The sequence below is a fragment of the Petromyzon marinus genome, chromosome 4 (genome assembly GCF_048934315.1).
Source record: "Petromyzon marinus isolate PM22_M1 ecotype Great Lakes invasive population chromosome 4, UKy_Petmar_22M1.pri1.0, whole genome shotgun sequence".
Classification (NCBI taxonomy): domain Eukaryota; kingdom Metazoa; phylum Chordata; class Hyperoartia; order Petromyzontiformes; family Petromyzontidae; genus Petromyzon; species Petromyzon marinus.
Window position 1 is genome coordinate 3,565,429 of NC_133670.1, and position 19,220 is coordinate 3,584,648.

The 19,220-nt window shown below is 49.1% G+C and overlaps 1 protein-coding gene across 1 annotated transcript; it reads right to left on the minus strand.

Annotated features, from left to right (window-relative positions):
- Positions 1 to 12,794: 12,794 nt before the first annotated feature.
- On the minus strand, positions 12,795 to 17,263 carry LOC142906584 (uncharacterized). The gene has a single exon (XM_076054733.1). The coding sequence runs from the start codon at positions 17,247 to 17,249 to the stop codon at positions 13,917 to 13,919; it is 3,333 nt and encodes a 1,110-aa protein (XP_075910848.1). The 5' UTR covers positions 17,250 to 17,263; the 3' UTR covers positions 12,795 to 13,916.
- Positions 17,264 to 19,220: the final 1,957 nt, after the last annotated feature.

A 19,220-nucleotide genomic window follows, 5' to 3' on the forward strand; every position in this document is an offset into this window, starting at 1 on the left:
TTAGCTTGTGACTGGTCACGGAAATGGCTATGTTAAAGTCAAAACCTACACATCCACAGAGGAAACTAGTAATTTAGCATTGAAATAGCTACGGGATTAGCTTGGGACTGGTCACAGGAATGGCTATGTTAAAGTCAAAACCTACACATCCAAGAGGCAACTAGTAATTTAGCATTGAAATAGCTAAGGGATTAGCTTGTGCAAATAGCTGAGGGATTAGCTTGTGACTGGTCACAGAAATAGATGTTAAAGTAAAGGCCTACACATCCACAGAGCTTCAATGAACGCTGTTAAAATTCGTAGCGACTATTAAGCTGGTTGGGAGAAGTGAGGCACCTTGACAAAGGGGTTTACATATCAAATAGCTGAGGGATTAGCTTGTGACTGGTCACGGAAATAGCTATGTTAAAGTCAAAACCTACACATCCACAGAGGCAACTAGTAATTTAGCATTGAAATAGCTAAGGGATTAGCTTGTGACTGGTTACAGAAATAGATGTTAAAGTCAAAGCCTACACATCCACAGAGGCACCTCGTTCATGGACGCCAAAGGGGGCTGCAACAACTCAACTGTCATACAGTAAAGCGATGTGCAAACCAACCGGCTACTATGAGAGATTCGTTCATGAGGCCATCCACATATAAAAACACAGAGACTATTTCAACCGAGAAGATGGATTCTGGCTTAGTAACCATTGGAAAGATGTTTTAAACCATTTCGGTTCTTAATTAATTGTATTTCACGGGGACCTTCAGACCGCAGCTATTTCGCTGGCACTGACTTTTAATACCTCTCACACCACGGTTAATGGTATGGTTTATAACATGGAGTATAACAGCGCCTCGCAGCTGTTTCTCCCCTCCTTCCTCCTCTGCTCCAACCATGAATGGACTCGTCCGTCTGAACGTAGCTGTCCGTGGTGAGGAAGGTAAGAATCCACCCGTTTCTTCACCATATAACACCTGAAGACGACCGTTTGTGTTATGGTCGAAAGGTCGTGAGAATTTTTATTATTTTATATATATTTTATTACTTTATTGTTTCCCTTCAACGTGACTTTACCGAAAGAACTAAGCATATTGAGGTAGTTTATATTTTAGTTTTTATTGGTTTACTATATGATATTCATTATATAGTGTAGTGTATACCCAGTTAATGTTAATAGCTCAGCTTATTGAAGAATATATTGAGTACATTTATTATATTGATGTAATTTAGAATTAGGTTTTTCACATCGCTTTACTGTATGACAGTTGAGTTGTTGCAGCCCCCTTTGGCGTCCATGTACGAGGTGCCTCTGTGGATGTGTAGGCTTTGACTTGAACATCTATTTCTGTGACCAGTCACAAGCTAATCCCTTAGCTATTTCAATGCTAAATTACTAGTTGCCTCTGTGGATGTGTAGGTTTTGACTTTAACATAGCCATTTCCGTGACCAGTCACAAGCTAATCCCTCAGCTATTTGCACTAGCTAATCCCTTAGCTATTTCAATGTTAAATTACTAGTTGCCTCTGTGGATGTGTAGGTTTTGACTTTAACATAGCCATTCCTGTGACCAGTCACAAGCTAATCCATTAGCTATCTCAATGCTAAATTACTATTTTCCTCTGTCAATGTGTAGGTTTTGACTTTAACATAGCTATTTCCGTGACCAGTCACAAGCTAATCCCTCAGCTATTTGACATGTAAACCCCTTTGTCAAGGTGCCTCACTTCTCCCAACCAGCTTAATAGTCGCTACGAATTTTAACAGCGTTCATTGAAGCTCTGTGGATGTGTAGGCCTTTACTTTAACATCTATTTCTGTGACCAGTCACAAGCTAATCCCTCAGCTATTTGCACAAGCTAATCCCTTAGCTATTTCAATGATAAATTACTAGTTGCCTCTGTGGATGTGTAGGTTTTGACTTTAACATAGCCATTCCTGTGACCAGTCCCAAGCTAATCCCTTAGCTATTTCAATGCTAAATTACTAGTTGCCTCTGTGGATGTGTAGGTTTTGACTTTAACATAGCCATTTCCGTGACCAGTCACAAGCTAATCCCTCAGCTATTGATATGTAAACCCCTTTGTCAAGGTGCCTCACTTCTCCCAACCAGCTTAAAAGTCGCTACGAATCTTAACATCGTTCATTGAAGCTCTGTCGTCCCGACAGTTATGTACCTTTCACCTGAAGACGGCCGCTTGCGTTGTGGCCGAAACGTCGTGAGAATTTTATTGTGTTATTTTATTATTTTATTCTCATTCTACGTGACTTTACCGAAAGAACCAAAGAAGATGAATCCTTGCAGTCACGAAAGCTTCAAATCAAAAAATATTATTTTATTGTTTCCCTTCTACGTGACTTCACCGAAAGAACCAAGAATATAGTATATGAATTAGATCATTTATTTATTTTGCTAACTTTACAATTAATCGTACATTTTAATTGTACTAGTTTAATGTCTTAAGGTTTAGTTTCCAATTCTCTAGGATAAAACAAGTTATTTTGTCAAAAAGAATGACGTTAATTGGCGCATACATTGAAAGTGCAATTTTAAATGAACCGTGTCAGTCTTCAAATACTGTTCTGGTTATTCCCACCTTGTTGGTGTCCCTATTGTCTCCTGCACCCACTAACAACGGAGTTATTGTTCGGGTGGAGAGAAGCACAGCCAGCAGCCAGCCAGGAAACTCGAGACATAGAATATGTTAATAGCAGCGTGACTTACACTGCTACAGCAGCGAGGTGGTCATGTAACTAATTACATTCTCTGTGTCGCAAACATTAAATGGCAACTATTTTTTTCCGTGGTACGCTGTCCCCACGATTTGAGGACCAATTCTTTAGCGAAGGATTTACTACCAATTGAAGGATGATACAAGTGAAATGTGAAGTGGTAAGATTGATCTTAGACAATTGCAAGCCAATCCCAGATTCTGAGTGCGGAGTGACTCGGCAGGGCCGACGGCGTAAGCCTGGCACCTTGGGAGTTGTCACGGACAGGGAGCAATGAGGCCGCGTTACCGGTTGTCTTAGTTTTGGGGAATTCTGTGTCCAGAACTCTAATCCACAGTAACGATGAAACAAACACAATGTAGAAAAAAGAACAGTTGCAACTGTTGCAGGAAATTGAAAGGCATTTTATTACAAAAAACAAACATCATTTACCATTCACACAAACACTATAGTATTATAGTAGTTCGAAAATTAGACTGTGCAAAATAGTCGTGTGTAATGATGAAAAATAATTGAAGATAACATTTATCATTATCTTATTGCAATATATGAACGTTTAATGGCAAATTAAAACGAAGCGATACGATTTCACAATCCTTTACAGCGATACACTTAATCCAATGAAGTTGAATGTGAACGCTGAAACACGTACATATTACTGAACATAGCGTGGATAGAATAAACTGATTTATCTAAATATCCATACAATTGAAACATCAATAAAGCAGGCTGCTGGAATGGATGCTCCAGGCGCCACTCTACGCGTGAGTGGTGCCAGTGGACTGAGAGGCCGTGCCAGGAGTCGCTGTCGCTGGCTGCTCAATGACCACCACCCTCTCGGCCGCTGCAGGGAGGGCGCGGCGCTGAGCCTTGAACTTCAGCTTCCCGTCTTCAGTCAAGCAGCAGCTCACGCTCTGCGGGTCCACGTCCCTGGGCAGCTGCGTCTCCCTGTGGAACTCCTGGCAGCTGTGGCTGTAGCTGCCGCTGCTGACTTCTCCGCTCTTCACCTCGCGCCGTCCGGCCACCACCAGCTTGTCTCCAGACACCTTCACGGCCAGGTCCTGTGGGGAGAAGTCCTGCACGTCCAGGGACGCGACAAACCCGCCTCCCTGCTCCTGTGGATCTTCAATCTGGAACCCACTGCTCACGGCCGGCTGCTGCAGCAGTGCGTCTCCGAGGCTGCCCGGAGCCCGCGTGTGGCTGCTGAGCTGATCGACTCCATGGAAGATTCTCTCCATCCTCTCGATCTCGCTCCTCATGTCTCGCTGCAGCTGCTGGAAGAGACTTTCACCGCGGGGGTTCCAGACCGGCCAGCCTGGCCAGACGCTCCTCTCCATCACGTGATTCGCAGGGAAGTAAACACTCAGGGCCATGCTTGTTGATGTGCTTCACAGTGAGGCTCGCTTCAGCTGTGAGCGTTGCTCCCTCCTCTGCCGATGTTCTGCCAGTGCAGCTACAGGAGCTGCTTTTATAGCCCTGGCAGTAGCTACGAGCAGATGCCAGGGGGAGCCAGAAGCGTCCAGAATGACGCAGCTGCTCCCAGCGGCTTCCCTCATCCGAACACAATCAAGAGCGTGACTCGTGTCTCAGGCTGCAGTTTGTGAGCAGTTTACTGCCATGGAATTCACTCAGCACTGATAATGAATGTAAAACAGAGTGATGCGCTATTCTATATTTAATTGAAATTACTACACTTTGAAGGGTGATACAAACCGAAACTTAAATTCTCGCTTACACAGCACAATGACATCATCAGCCTTATCAGGAAAGACTGAGTCACACAAAGACAACGAATGTCCCTTACATTTCACTTAATAAAAAACTATCAATTCTGTACAATGGTTATTTTTAAAATATACGTTATGCTATAGTTTGATACTTACACATTGGCAGGGTGAACTAAATGCTATTGTAGTAAACTGCTCACAAACTGCAGCCTGAGACACGAGTCACGCTCTTGATTCTGTGCGGATGGAGGAAGCCTCTGGGAGCAGCTGCGTCATTCTGGACGCTTCTGGCTCCACCTGGCATCTGCTCGTAGGTACTGCCAGGGCTATAAAAGCAGCTCCTGTAGCTGCACTGGCAGAACATCGGGGGACGAGGGAGCAGCGCTCACAGCTGAAGCGAGCCTCACTGTGAAGCACATCAACAAGCATGGCCCTGAGTGTTTACTTCCCTGCGATGCACGTGATGGAGAGGAGCGTCTGGCCAGGCTGGCCGGTCTGGAACCCCCGCGGTGAAAGTCTCTTCCAGCAGCTGCAGCGAGACATGAGGAGTGAGATCGAGAGGATGGAGAGAATCTTCCGTGGAGTCGATCAGCTCAGCAGCCACACGCGGGCTCCGGGCAGCCTCGGAGACGCACTGCTGCAGCAGCCGGCCGTGAGCAGTGGGTTCCAGATTGAAGATCCACAGGAGCAGGGAGGCGGGTTTGTCGCGTCCCTGGACGTGCAGGACTTCGCCCCACAAGACCTGGCCGTGAAGGTGTCTGGAGACAAGCTGGTGGTGGCCGGACGGCGCGAGGTGAAGAGCGGAGAAGTCAGCAGCGGCAGCGGCAGCTACAGCCACAGCTGCCAGGAGTTCCACAGGGAGACGCAGCTGCCCAGGGACGTGGACCCGCAGAGCGTGAGCTGCTGCTTGACTGAAGACGGGAAGCTGAAGTTCAAGGCTCAGCGCCGCGCCCTCCCTGCAGCGGCCGAGAGGGTGGTGGTCATTGAGCAGCCAGCGACAGCGACTCCTGGCACGGCCTCTCAGTCCACTGGCACCACTCACGCGTAGAGTGGCGCCTGGAGCATCCATTCCAGCAACCTGCTTCATTGATGTTTTAATTGTGTGGATACTTTGTTAAATCAGTTTCTTCTATTCACGATATGTTCACTAATATGTACGTGTTTCAGCGTTTCCAGTTAACTTAATTTGATTATGTGTATCGCTGTACAGGATTGTTAAATTGTTTCACATCGTTTTAATTTGCCATGACACTTTCATATATTGCAATAAGATAATGGTAAATGTTATCTTCAAGATTTTTCATCAAATCTGCTATAGCAATGTAAGTCATACTGCTATTACAATAATGTATGCCTCGAGTTTCCTTACTGGCTGGGTTTCTCTCCACCACAAAATTAACTCTGTTAGTGGGTTCCAGCTGTTTCCACCGAAACTAACTGGGTAACTGGCTACACGGATTTTTCCGTTTACAGTCACAAATAAACATTTCACATACATGCAGGCATCGACTTACGAACCACTCGACTTACGAATTTCCGCACTTAGGAACCAGCTTCCATGAAATGTGTTTTAACATTGAGAATTACAACGCGAACTCGCACTTGCAAACTGAACCGAGGATCTATTTTTTTTCAGCGGAGCGATCCTCCACGAGTTGTGTCATCCTCGCGCTTCCAGTGTTTGTGCTCGTGTGTGTGTGCACGCACGTGTGTACATTATTGTGTTCCCACTTACAAACCGTTTGACTCACGAACGGGTCCCAGGAACTAATTGAGTTCATAAGTCGAGGACTGTCGGGATCGTGTATGAAACATAAAATACATACAAATTTATAAAAACATTTTATGTTCAAATACCTTGCATCCTGATGCTGGCTTGTCGTAAGGGGCGAAATGAGTCACCACAATTGCACACACACAGACAACAACCGATACTAAGTGGCTGTGACGTTGCTACGGCACTTGTGCCAGGCTAAGTGCACTTTATGGCCACGTGATCACGGGTCAGATTCAGCTGCCATGGTTTGACAGAGATGAGTGGCAGATGCGTCAGCTGTGCCTCCCCTACTGTGCCAACTTGATGTGTTTTATCCGCCTAAGGCTCTGCTCCTTGTTGTGAGCGTCTCTCTGCTGCCCTCTGTTGTTGCTGGAGGGCGACTACCTCCAACTGCCCAGTATCGTACATCATGAGTCTCCTCCACATAGGCCGCGCTTTACACTGCTGGTACCAGTCATTCGCAAGTCAATTCAGTTCCACATCCTCTTGTACCACATCATTTAATCTCTTCTCTAGCCCGTGCCGCGCCTGTTTAGCCCCCTTTAATGCAGTGGTTAGGGAGGCGTGGTACATGACCCAGCCAATGTAGCATTACCTGCTGGAGGCGCTTACCGATGGGACTTTGTCCAGATCTGTCAAGGATTGTGAGCTCACACAATCCAGCCTGGTTAAACCCAGGATGGATCGTAGGAAGGCCATCCTGAATGTTTATAACCGGCGAAGATGTTCCATTAGGGGGGTCCACGTTTGGCAAGCATCGAGAAGGAAGGGCATGACCGTGGCCGAGAAGATCCGAAGACTGCTGTGGAGCGACAGATATCAGGTAGCTTCCACACAGCGTTATGCAACCGATGAAAAGATAATGCCGCTCGACTGATTCGGAGTGAGACCTCTTCTGTCAAACCGGAGTTGGTCATAAGCACACTATCCAGATGTGGAAAACTATCCAATTTACAACTGCCCCATCACCAATGGGGAGTTAAGGGGTGGAGGGTTTAATGCAGACATGGGCTGGGCTTTTTAATCCGGCCCCCTGAACGTGTCCAAATATTATTAAATTAAATTTTACCTTTCACCTGTAATGCCCTCATTTCCCCATTAGATGGAGCACTTTGACCGGGAGTGTGGTAATTGGTTTGGGCGCAGGCCTCAGATGTTTTCATGATGTTTGATCAGTCACGTTACGACATGTTTTTGTATTGTTCATGTTCGTGCAATTTGTTAAATTGCCTTGCAAATAAATGCTTTGCTACCTGTTAAAGGCCAAATCCTTTCATGTAATGATTATTACATGTCATTTATATTAGTTCACACAAACACTCCATCCATCTGTTCCTTGCCCGGCCCCTCTGTCAAATTTTAGAACCCATTGTGGCCCGCGAGTAAAAAAAATTGCCCACGCCTTGTTTAATGGCACAACATAGCGAGGCAGGTGCTTAGTTTTGGTGGGGCTGATGGTTAAGGCCCCACCTCTTAGTGCAGGGGTGGGAAACCTTTTTTGTGCCAAGGGCCATTTGGATATTTATAACATCATTCGGGGGCCATACAAAATCATCAACTTAAAAATTAGCCTATTATATTTGGTCAAACATTTAATTAACTCACCCCTAATGCGATGGCTGGAACTGCTTCTCTTTGGTGAGGCGTGTGGAGATATTAGCTGGCATTGATGATGTTAGCTGGTATTGATGATGTTAGCTGGTATTGATGATGTTGCTACTCGCAACTGCTTTTCCAGGTTTGCTCCAAGATTGATTGAATTTCGAGTCCCGCCTGCGGTTGCCTTGGCAGGGCCAGACCAAATGATTTCGCAGGCCTCATGGCTGGCGGGCCGGACGTTCCCCACCCCTGTCTAGTGGCACACTCCAGGTCTAGATCATTCGCATACGTAACATGGATGACAAATCGGGAGCAAGCTCTCAAGCGCACCCGGGCATCAATCCGCCTCCCATTGTATCTATATCAGATATAGATTGCTCCGGTACGGACATGGAAGGTTTCTCGAACGACGTGGACCAAAAATATTTTAAACAGTGTACGGAGCCAGAGGACATTACTGTCGAACCCCAAGGTTAACGGGGAATAGCTTCGTCTTCCGGCAAAGTAGCTTTACTCGGCCCTGCTCAATATCATGGAAGTCCTTAATTATTGTGAGCAGAGAGTCAGAGACTCCGAAAGCATGAAGAACAACCCAGAGTCCAGACCTATTGATGGTATCATAGGCATTGACCAGGTCAATAAAGCAGAGATGTAAGTCCTGTCGGAATTCAACACTCCTCTGCTGTAGCAAACGGAAGGAAGATGTGGCATCTGTGGCTGCCCTGGCCTGAAACCACAATGGGGCTCCCCAATCCTCTTCTCAGCATGCCTGGCAAGGTGATGTTGAATAATCCTTGCCAGGACTTTTTCCGGCACTCTAACACAGGCACAGACTCTAACCAAAACTATCGAGTAATTACACGGTTAATTTAAAATTGCACTTTCAATTAATGTGCCTATTAATGTCATTATTTCGGCAAAAAATGTTTTTATCTTAAACTAGTGCAATGAAAAAAATACCCTTTATTGTAAAATTTGCAAAATAAAGACGATATAATTCCTGTACTGTTTTAGTTTATCTTTCTGAATACACATTTAATGAAAATGTGTTTTAGTGAATGGTTGTTTTTGAAGGTGATATCGTGTAAATGTTTTCCAAAGCTGCTTATGCAGCCGTCACCATCTCCAGCCGTGATTTCTCCACTTCTGTCCGAAGCCATCACCATCTCTTGCGGATTTGCAATGCAAAAATCTGTCTGGCTACTGCCCACCGGTTGATTTATTCGATCCATCTTCGCAGTGGACGCTCTATTGGTTGTGTTCCCTCCTTTAGCTCCCATTCCCACGTTAGTCACGACCACCGGCCGTCATCTCTTCAAGTTGTGTGTCCTGCCTCACCCCACCTTTCTAAACTAAAATTATGCCTTTAATTTGCATATGATGCCCAATTGACGTGTCCGTCTTCCATTCTCAGTTTAATTCCTAGCATGTGCATCTCTATGCTTCCTTGTGCACTTCTCAACATTGGTTCCATTGTCTTCGTCAATGGCCATGTTTGTGATGCATCTGTTGTTGCAGGTCATATCCACTGATTAAAAAACGTTCTGCTTTAGGAAAATGGCTTTGTTACGTTTCATGATTTAAGTTCAGATTCCAATCAGCACTGTGCTCTGCCCTGATACGCCTCTCTTAATAATTTTCATCCCTCTCCCCCTTCAACAACCGCCCCACGTATAAATGCACTTCTATGTTTTCAAGTTGTGTCCCTGTTCTTTTTGTTCAATTTGTTATTCCCCCGCACCTCCAATAAGCATGGTTGCCTGCGTACGGTGCGAAAGAAGTTCAGCATGCAAACATACGCTGCGTTGAAAACTTACTCTACAGCATATTCACACTGGAGACGCAGGAGGGTGCTGCTATGAGATTGCCACATTTTTGACTGTAGACAAAGCCTGGACAGATTTCTCAGTCAGCACTCAGTCTAGAATTATCAGAACTACACAGTAAACGACACAATGCGGGTGCTATATCTCGTAAGAATGAATACCCACCACCTAAACACAAATGGTAATTCCTGGACAGGTGACAACTCTAGCCATGCCCGTGAAAAAATATATAGTGACTAACTTGGAGACGTAACTTCTTTGAGGCAATTCTTTAATTACACACCGAGCATACTGTTACACACTCTCTGCTGTAATACAACGCTCTGTCCCTCGCTTAAACGCAACTCTGCACTGGTGGCTAGCCTACAACACAACGCTCGCCATCTGACACTGACGGCGCTGAACTAAGACAGGCAACTACTGCTAGCAGCACAATTATCAAGTGGATGACAACAGCGGCGAAGGCGACGATCTTCAACAGCAACGACGACGACGACGGCGATCCCACTCCAAACGATGGCCCTCATCCCCTGCTCGGGGTCCCCTTTAATCCTGTTAGCGTGGCCTCGCTCCACTCCGGCCACGCTCCCCTTCTAGAATCTACTAGCAGGCTCTCGACGTGTCCTACCCGAGATCCTTCTCAGGTCTATTACGTGGTCTGCTGTCAATCAGGGCTGCTTCACTCTGCAGATCCCCTTCCCTGCCAGCAGCCAGCGCTATGCTACGTAGTGACCAATTCTATGTGACTACACATACACAACATCCTGACCATCACTCGCCTATGCGGATGATAAAATATCAAGCATTGGAGATTTAATTCTGATCTACTGTTGTTCGTTTTGATTGATTTTGGCACAGTTTAAAATATATATTTTCATATCAGTACCAGCGGGAAGTACCCAGCGTTTCCCGGGGGAAAAATATATTTACAAACTTGTCTTCTCTTAAAAACATAACATATACATACACAAACACTAAGCTATTGTGCCCTTTGTCCATTTGTCCGTCAACAAAATTATAGGAGCGACACTGGAAAAACGGCGTATTCTATTATTTAATTTATTTTCTGTCAACGTGACTTTACCGAAAGAACCAAAGAGTAATTCCTGCAGTCACGAAAACTTTGAATCTAGTTTTAGCGTGTTAATGTTAAATAAACGTGTTGTCTCCTATAGAAGCCTGAGTCTCCATTTGAGCCCACTACAACTGGTGTTGGAAGTGGCCAAACGTTAGTTAATTAACTATAGATTATGGAGACTAGGCGAACAATACGTACCAGGTCTCCAGATGAAGAGGACGACGACCCACCGGCCCCGGGGATGTCGGCGCAATCCCCCAGCCCCCACTGGGGGCCTGGGGTGTCCACCTCCGGTTCCAAACCGCCCTCCAAATTGCCTTACCTACGAGTCCTACTTGGTACAGGCCGGACCCGCTATTGCCCCCTGTTGGGCCCTGACTGCAGCTACATATTTTCCAGTAGTGGTGGCGGCGTATTACGCCTGACAATTACCCACCACATTAAGAAGCACGATGGTAGCTTGCAGTTGTGTGTCGACTTTAGGAAGCTTCATAAGATATCGGTGGCTGACGCGTATCCTCTCCCTCGGATGGACGATTCCCTGGACGCTCTGGCGGGAGTACACAACTTCTCCACCCTTGATCTCCTGTCCGGATTTTGGCATTTGCCACTAAATGAGGCCTCTAAACCCAAACGGCTTTTCGAACACCTCAAGGCCTGTTTGAATTAAATCAGCTTCCCATTGGACTCCACGCAGCACCGGCTACGTTCCAATGACTGATGGAGCTGGTGCTGGCTGGACTTCAATGGGACTCATGCTTACAATACCTCGACGATGTCATCGTCTTCAGCCGTACGTTCAAAGAACATCTTGATTGGTTACGCGCTGTCTTTCTTAAAATGCGAGCAGCCCATCTCAAATTCAAGCCGCAGAAGTGTTACCCCCTTCAGAAATCCGTGCGGTATCTCGGTCATATTGTCAGTAAATCGGGCATGGCGATAGATCCCGACAAAACCACGTGTGTTCGGACGTGGCCGACCCCCACGTTGATGATGCAGGTGCAGAGTTTTATTGGTTTTGCGTCTTATTATCGCCGGTTTGTCACTGGGTTCGCTACCTTCGCAAAACCTCTCCACGCCTTGACGGTTATGGGTCAGAGGTTTCATTGGGGGGAGGAGGAAGCTGCATTTGTTGCGCTTCGCAATTCCCCTCCGCTACTCTGACTTTGCCATGCCGTGTGTCCTTGAAACTGACGCAACCAACACCAGCATTGGCGCGGTTCTGTCCCAGGTTGTCAACGGGGTGGAGTGTGTTGTTGCATACGGCAGCAGAGTGCTGTCGCCAGCCGAACAGCGTTACTGTGTCACGCGCCGGGAACTATTCAGGTCTCCCGCATTAACGAGTTGATTGCTCTGGACATCCCTGGTTCGGTTCCCGTCACCCCTCGTGGGAATAAATATTTGTTGGTTGGCGTCGAATATTTATCGCGCTGGCCGATGGCCTGGCAGCTATGGATGGGAGCCATCCGGTAGTGCCACCTAGGCACATGCCATGGTACAATGGTGAGCACACAGGACTTGTAATCAATACAGAGGTACTATGTACAGGGGCGGCAAGCAGCTAAAAAATGGTGCACGTTTATTATAAATACGACATTCTCAAATGGTTTCGAAATTAAGTGTCTTATCAGCAGAATCGTGCAGAGTTTCTGCCGAACATACACAGCATTAGTTCCTAACACACTTTGGCAGAGTTGGTGTCACTGCCTGGGAAAGGAACATTAATGGTGATTTTGTGGAAAGTCAGGTGAAATGGGTGGTTGGTCAGACTGACCAGCACCCTGTGCTGTGTGGATCGCTCGTGGTTCTGGCCACCAATCGCCAAGCAAATTGGTTGCAGAGACTTCCACGTGTAGAGTGACTTCAGTTGTGTGCAACCGAGTTGCGCAACTGCTTGCACCGGCTGTGGCCGTGTGCGGAAAGCTAACTCGGGTCAAACCTGGGTTTCGAAGCGCGGTGTAGCGTTAACCATGACACTACCGCTCCACACAATCACACACACGCGAAGATCGACACCAAATACGTGCTCTGTTGCACCGCACAGCAACTCACACGCACACTGCAGTGTCCAATAACAACACAAATGTATTAATCATGACAACCACCTGCTCTGCCACTCAAAGCAATGTCCATCACATGGCCATCAACGCGACACATATAGTTCATCACGGTCACCCGACCAGCAGGAGTCACGTGTGTGAGCAGTCCGTGAATGTCGCCGGGCTATGGTGATGCAGTGGTGTGGGTTGGACAAGGGGCGGATGATGATGTCTGTCGTGGAAATCTGTGGAGCGGCACGGAACAAAAGTGGGACGGGTGGCCCAGTGTGGAGCAGGAGCCGCTCGGCTGGGACGAAGGTGGGGAGGAATCCACTGATCCGGTGGAGGCGTGGGGAGGAGGGCGGGACGCCGCGTGAAGCGCGACTCGTGGGAGTGGTGCCAGACAGAAGGGGCACCTGGGACTCCGTACGCGGGACCCCGGCCGTTGCACCTGGGCTGGGGGGGGATCCGCTGCCCTGCAGGTGGAGCGAGGCCGGGGGGAAGGTGCTCTCGGTCCGGGTGGATGGGACGAATCAATGCGGATGGAGTTGAGGATTCGAGAGGAGGTTTGCGGAGGCGGGGAGGAAGGCGGCTGTTGCGGGACTTGCGGTAACGCTGCCGTGAAGAATAGGGAGCAAAAGACTCGTGTGCCGGGCCCGGTCTGGTATCACGGTGGCGTGGAGGAACCCAGGGCTCTGGTGGAGGTGGAGGCAGGTGGAAAGCAGGGAGCTCCCAATCCTGGGGTTTAGCTTGATTACTCATGGGTGGAGGTGATGGTGCGAGTGGCGGTGGTGGCGATAGTGGCAGTGGAAGCGATGGCAGAAGTGGAGGTTGAGGCAATGGCAGGAGTGAAGGTGGAGTCGATGTCAGCAGTGGGGGTAGAGTTGATATCAGTGGTGGAGGCAATGGCCTGAGTAGAGATGGAGGCGATGGCAGCAGTGGAGTTGAGGATTCGAGAGGAGGTTTGCGGAGGCGGGGAGGAAGGCGGCTGTTGCGGGACTTGCGGTAACGCTGCCGTGAAGAACAGGGAGCAAAAGACTCGTGTGCCGGGCCCGGTCTGGTATCACGGTGGGGTGGAGGAGCCCAGGGCTCTGGTGGAGGTGGAGGCAGGTGGAAAGCAGGGAGCTCCCAATCCTGGGGGTTAGCTTGATTACTCATGGGTGGAGGTGATGGTGCGAGTGGCGGTGGTGGCGATAGTGGCAGTGGAGGCGAGGGCAGAAGTGAAGGTTGAGGCAATGGCAGGAGTGAAGGTGGAGTCGATGTCAGCAGTGGGGGTAGAGTTGATATCAGTGGTGGAGGCAATGGCCTGAGTAGAGATGGAGGCGATGGCAGCAGTGGAGCCGATGGCCCGATTGGAGGTGTAGGCGATGGCAGCAGTGGGGGCGATGTCCTGAGTAGAGATGGAGGCGATGGCCTGAGTAGAGGTAGAGGCGATGGCCTGAGTAGAGGTGGAGGCGATGGCCTGAGTTGAGGTGGAGACGATGGCCTGAGTAGAGGTGGAGGCGATGGCCCGAGTAGAGGTGGAGGCGATGGCCCGAGTGGAGGTGGAGGCGATTGCCTGAGTGGAGATGGAGGCGATGGCCTGAGTAGAGGTGGAGGCGATGGCCCGAGTGGAGGTGGAGGCGATTGCCTGAGTAGAGGTGGAGACGATGGCCTGAGTAGAGGTGGAGGCGATGGCCTGAGTAGAGGTAGAGGCGATGGCCTGAGTTGAGGTGGAGACGATGGCATGAGTAGAGGTGGAGGCGATGGCCTGAGTAGAGATGGAGGCGATGGCCTGAGTAGAGGTGGAGGCGATGGCCTGAGTGGAGGTGGAGGCGATGGCCTGAGTTGAGGTGGGGACGATGGCATGAGTGGAGGTAGAGGCGATTGCCTGAGTGGAGGTGGAGGCGATGGCCTGAGTAGAGGTGGAGGCGATAGCCTGAGTGGAGGTGGAGGCGATGGCCTGAGTAGAGGTGGAGGCGATGGCCCGAGTGGAGGTGGAGAAGATGGCCCGAGTGGAGGTGGAGGCGATGGCCTGAGTGGAGGTGGAGGCGATGGAAGCAGTGGAGGTGGAGTTGATATCAGTGGGGGAGGCGATGGCCTGAGTAGAGGTGGAGGCGATGGCCCGAGTGGAGGTGGAGGCGATGGCCTGAGTGGAGGTGGAGGCGATGGAAGCAGTGGAGGTGGAGTTGATATCAGTGGGGGAGGCGATGGCCTGAGTAGAGATGGAGACCATGTCCTGAGTGGAGGTGGAGGCGATGGCCTGAGTTGAGGTGGAGGCGATGGCCTGAGTTGAGGTGGAGACGATGGCATGAGTAGAGGTGGAGGCGATGGCCTGAGTAGAGATGGAGGCGATGGCCTGAGTAGAGGTGGAGGCGATGGCCTGAGTAGAGGTGGAGGCGATGGCCCGAGTGGAGGTAAAGGCGATTGCCTGAGTGGAGGTGGAGGCGATGGCCTGAGTAGAGGTGGAGGCGATGGCCTGAGTGGAGGTGGAGGCGATGGCCTGAGTAGAGGTGGAGGCGATGGCCCGAGTGGAGGTGGAGAAGATGGCCCGAGTGGAGGTGGAGGCGATGGCCTGAGTGGAGGTGGAGGCGATGGAAGCAGTGGAGGTGGAGTTGATATCAGTGGGGGAGGCGATGGCCTGAGTAGAGATGGAGACGATGGCCTGAGTGGAGGTGGAGGCGATGGCCTGAGTAGAGGTGGAGGCGATGGCCCGAGTGGAGGTGGAGGCGATGGCCCGAGTGGAGGTGGAGGCGATGGCCCGAGTGGAGGTGGAGGCGATGGAAGCATTGGAGGTGGAGTTGATATCAGTGGGGGAGGCGATGGCCTGAGTAGAGGTGGAGGCGATGGCCTGAGTTGAGGTGGAGACGATGGCCTGAGTAGAGGTGGAGGCGATGGCCCGAGTAGAGGTGGAGGCGATGGCCCGAGTGGAGGTGGAGGCGATTGCCTGAGTGGAGATGGAGGCGATGGCCTGAGTAGAGGTGGAGGCGATGGCCCGAGTGGAGGTGGAGGCGATTGCCTGAGTAGAGGTGGAGACGATGGCCTGAGTAGAGGTGGAGGCGATGGCCTGAGTAGAGGTAGAGGCGATGGCCTGAGTTGAGGTGGAGACGATGGCATGAGTAGAGGTGGAGGCGATGGCCTGAGTAGAGATGGAGGCGATGGCCTGAGTAGAGGTGGAGGCGATGGCCTGAGTGGAGGTGGAGGCGATGGCCTGAGTTGAGGTGGGGACGATGGCATGAGTGGAGGTAGAGGCGATTGCCTGAGTGGAGGTGGAGGCGATGGCCTGAGTAGAGGTGGAGGCGATAGCCTGAGTGGAGGTGGAGGCGATGGCCTGAGTAGAGGTGGAGGCGATGGCCCGAGTGGAGGTGGAGAAGATGGCCCGAGTGGAGGTGGAGGCGATGGCCTGAGTGGAGGTGGAGGCGATGGAAGCAGTGGAGGTGGAGTTGATATCAGTGGGGGAGGCGATGGCCTGAGTAGAGGTGGAGGCGATGGCCCGAGTGGAGGTGGAGGCGATGGCCTGAGTGGAGGTGGAGGCGATGGAAGCAGTGGAGGTGGAGTTGATATCAGTGGGGGAGGCGATGGCCTGAGTAGAGATGGAGACCATGTCCTGAGTGGAGGTGGAGGCGATGGCCTGAGTTGAGGTGGAGGCGATGGCCTGAGTTGAGGTGGAGACGATGGCATGAGTAGAGGTGGAGGCGATGGCCTGAGTAGAGATGGAGGCGATGGCCTGAGTAGAGGTGGAGGCGATGGCCTGAGTAGAGGTGGAGGCGATGGCCCGAGTGGAGGTAAAGGCGATTGCCTGAGTGGAGGTGGAGGCGATGGCCTGAGTAGAGGTGGAGGCGATGGCCTGAGTGGAGGTGGAGGCGATGGCCTGAGTAGAGGTGGAGGCGATGGCCCGAGTGGAGGTGGAGAAGATGGCCCGAGTGGAGGTGGAGGCGATGGCCTGAGTGGAGGTGGAGGCGATGGAAGCAGTGGAGGTGGAGTTGATATCAGTGGGGGAGGCGATGGCCTGAGTAGAGATGGAGACGATGGCCTGAGTGGAGGTGGAGGCGATGGCCTGAGTAGAGGTGGAGGCGATGGCCCGAGTGGAGGTGGAGGCGATGGCCCGAGTGGAGGTGGAGGCGATGGCCCGAGTGGAGGTGGAGGCGATGGAAGCATTGGAGGTGGAGTTGATATCAGTGGGGGAGGCGATGGCCTGAGTAGAGATGGAGGCAATGGCCCGAGTGGAGGTGGAGGCGATGGCCCCAGTGGGAGCGATGGCCTGAGTGGAGCTGGATTCTTCAGGTGAGGAGCACAGCTCTGCTTGGTGCCGGGGCTGTTTCCCCTCCCCTGCGCCCGCCGCTTTCGTCTCCGCGCCGCGGCCATACGAGCCCAGGGACTCGGTGCTCGGCCGAGACCTCCACCTTTCTTTCTCTGCAGCGCCCGGGAAATCTTCCTCCTTCCGGTCCTCATCCTCATTCTCATCGCTCTCTGCAAAAGTTACGAAAAACATCAACGGCGTCATTAGCTGAATCTCCCTGCTCCGTGTCTGTGAGTGCGTTGTGACCCTGGGGACAGACTTGCGAGTTTGTTTTTTACGTTTTTGAGCCAGGAGGCCAGGATTGGGAAAAACTTGGGCCACTTTTCATCCAGGCAACTGGAGAGCAGCACAGACTAAGTCTTACTTACCAAACATTTAAACTAACAACAGCATACTCTTTGGTATCTTTCGGTAAAATCACGTAGATAGAAAAATAACTAATAAAGTGAAACCTTGGATTGCGAGCATAATTCCTTCTGGAAACGTGCTCTTAATCCAAAGCACTCGTATATCAAAGCGAATTTCCCCCATAAGAAATAATGGAAACTCAGATGATTCGTTCCACAAACCAAAAATACCGTATTCATATAAAAAATATTAATACAAAATACCTTTTTATATTTTTATTATTTAATATAAAGTAATCAAATTTATTAATTACATTTAATCGTGGCTGGTGTGAGGGAGACGAGATAGAGGATGGTTATTGTGTAGGACGACTTTCACTTGCAGTACAGTTACTAAAGAACAGTCACTACACATGGACACAAAATAAAAAAATGCTTTACGCACACACACGTATTCACAACACTACAGTACTGTAGTAAACAGTATACACGTAGTCACAACACTATAGTACTGTAGTAAACAGTATACACGTGGTCACAACACTATAGTACTATAGTAAACAAGATAGGTTCGCACGGATGTTGACTATACGAGTGAGGCACACCGACTGAGACCGAGCATGGGAGACGATTACCCACAATCCCGCAGTATACACGTGGTCACAACACTATAGTACTATAGTAAACAGTATACACGTGGTCACAACACTATAGTACTGTAGTAAACAGTACACACGTGGTCACAACACTATAGTACTGTAGTAAACAGTATACACGTGGTCACAACACTATAGTACTATAGCAAATACAGTATACACGTGGTCACAACACTACAGTACTATAGTAAACAGTATACACGTGGTCACAACACTATAGTACTGTAGTAAACAGTACACACTTGGTCACAACACTATAGTACTGTAGTAAAGAGTATACACGTGGTCACAACACTATAGTACTGTAGTAAACAGTATACACGTGGTCACACTATAGTACTATAGTAAACAGTACACACGTGGTCACAACACTATAGTACTGTAGTAAACAGTATACACGTGGTCACAACACTATAGTACTGTAGTAAACATTACACACGTGATCACAACACTATAGTACTGTAGTAAACATTACACACGTGGTCACAACACTATAGTACTGTAGCAAACAGTGTACACGTGGTCACAACACTATAGTACTATAGTAAACAGTACACACGTGGTCACACCACTATAGAACTGTAGTAAACAGTATACACGTGGTCACAACATTATAGTACTATAGTAAACAGTATACACGTGGTCACAACACTATAGTACTATAGTAAACAGTATAGACGTGGTCACAAAACTATAGTACTATAGTAAACAGTATACACGTGGTCACAACACTATAGTACTGTAGTTAACAGTATACACGTGGTCCCAACACTATAGTACTATAGTAAACAGTATACACGTGGTCACAACACTATAGTACTGTAGTAAACAGTATACACGTGGTCCCAACACTATAGTACTATAGTAAACAGTATACACGTGGTCACAACTCTACAGTACTATAGTAAACAGTATACACTTGGTCTCAACACTATAGTACTGTAGTAAACAGTATACACGTGGTCATAACACTATAGTACCATAGTAAACAGTATACACATGGTCACAACACTATAGTACTATAGGAAACAGTATACACGTGGTCACAACACTATAGTACTGTAGTAAACAGTATACACGTGGTCCCAACACTATAGTACTATAGTAAACAGTATACACGTGGTCACAACACTATAGTACTGTAGTAAACAGTATAGACGTGGTCACAACAC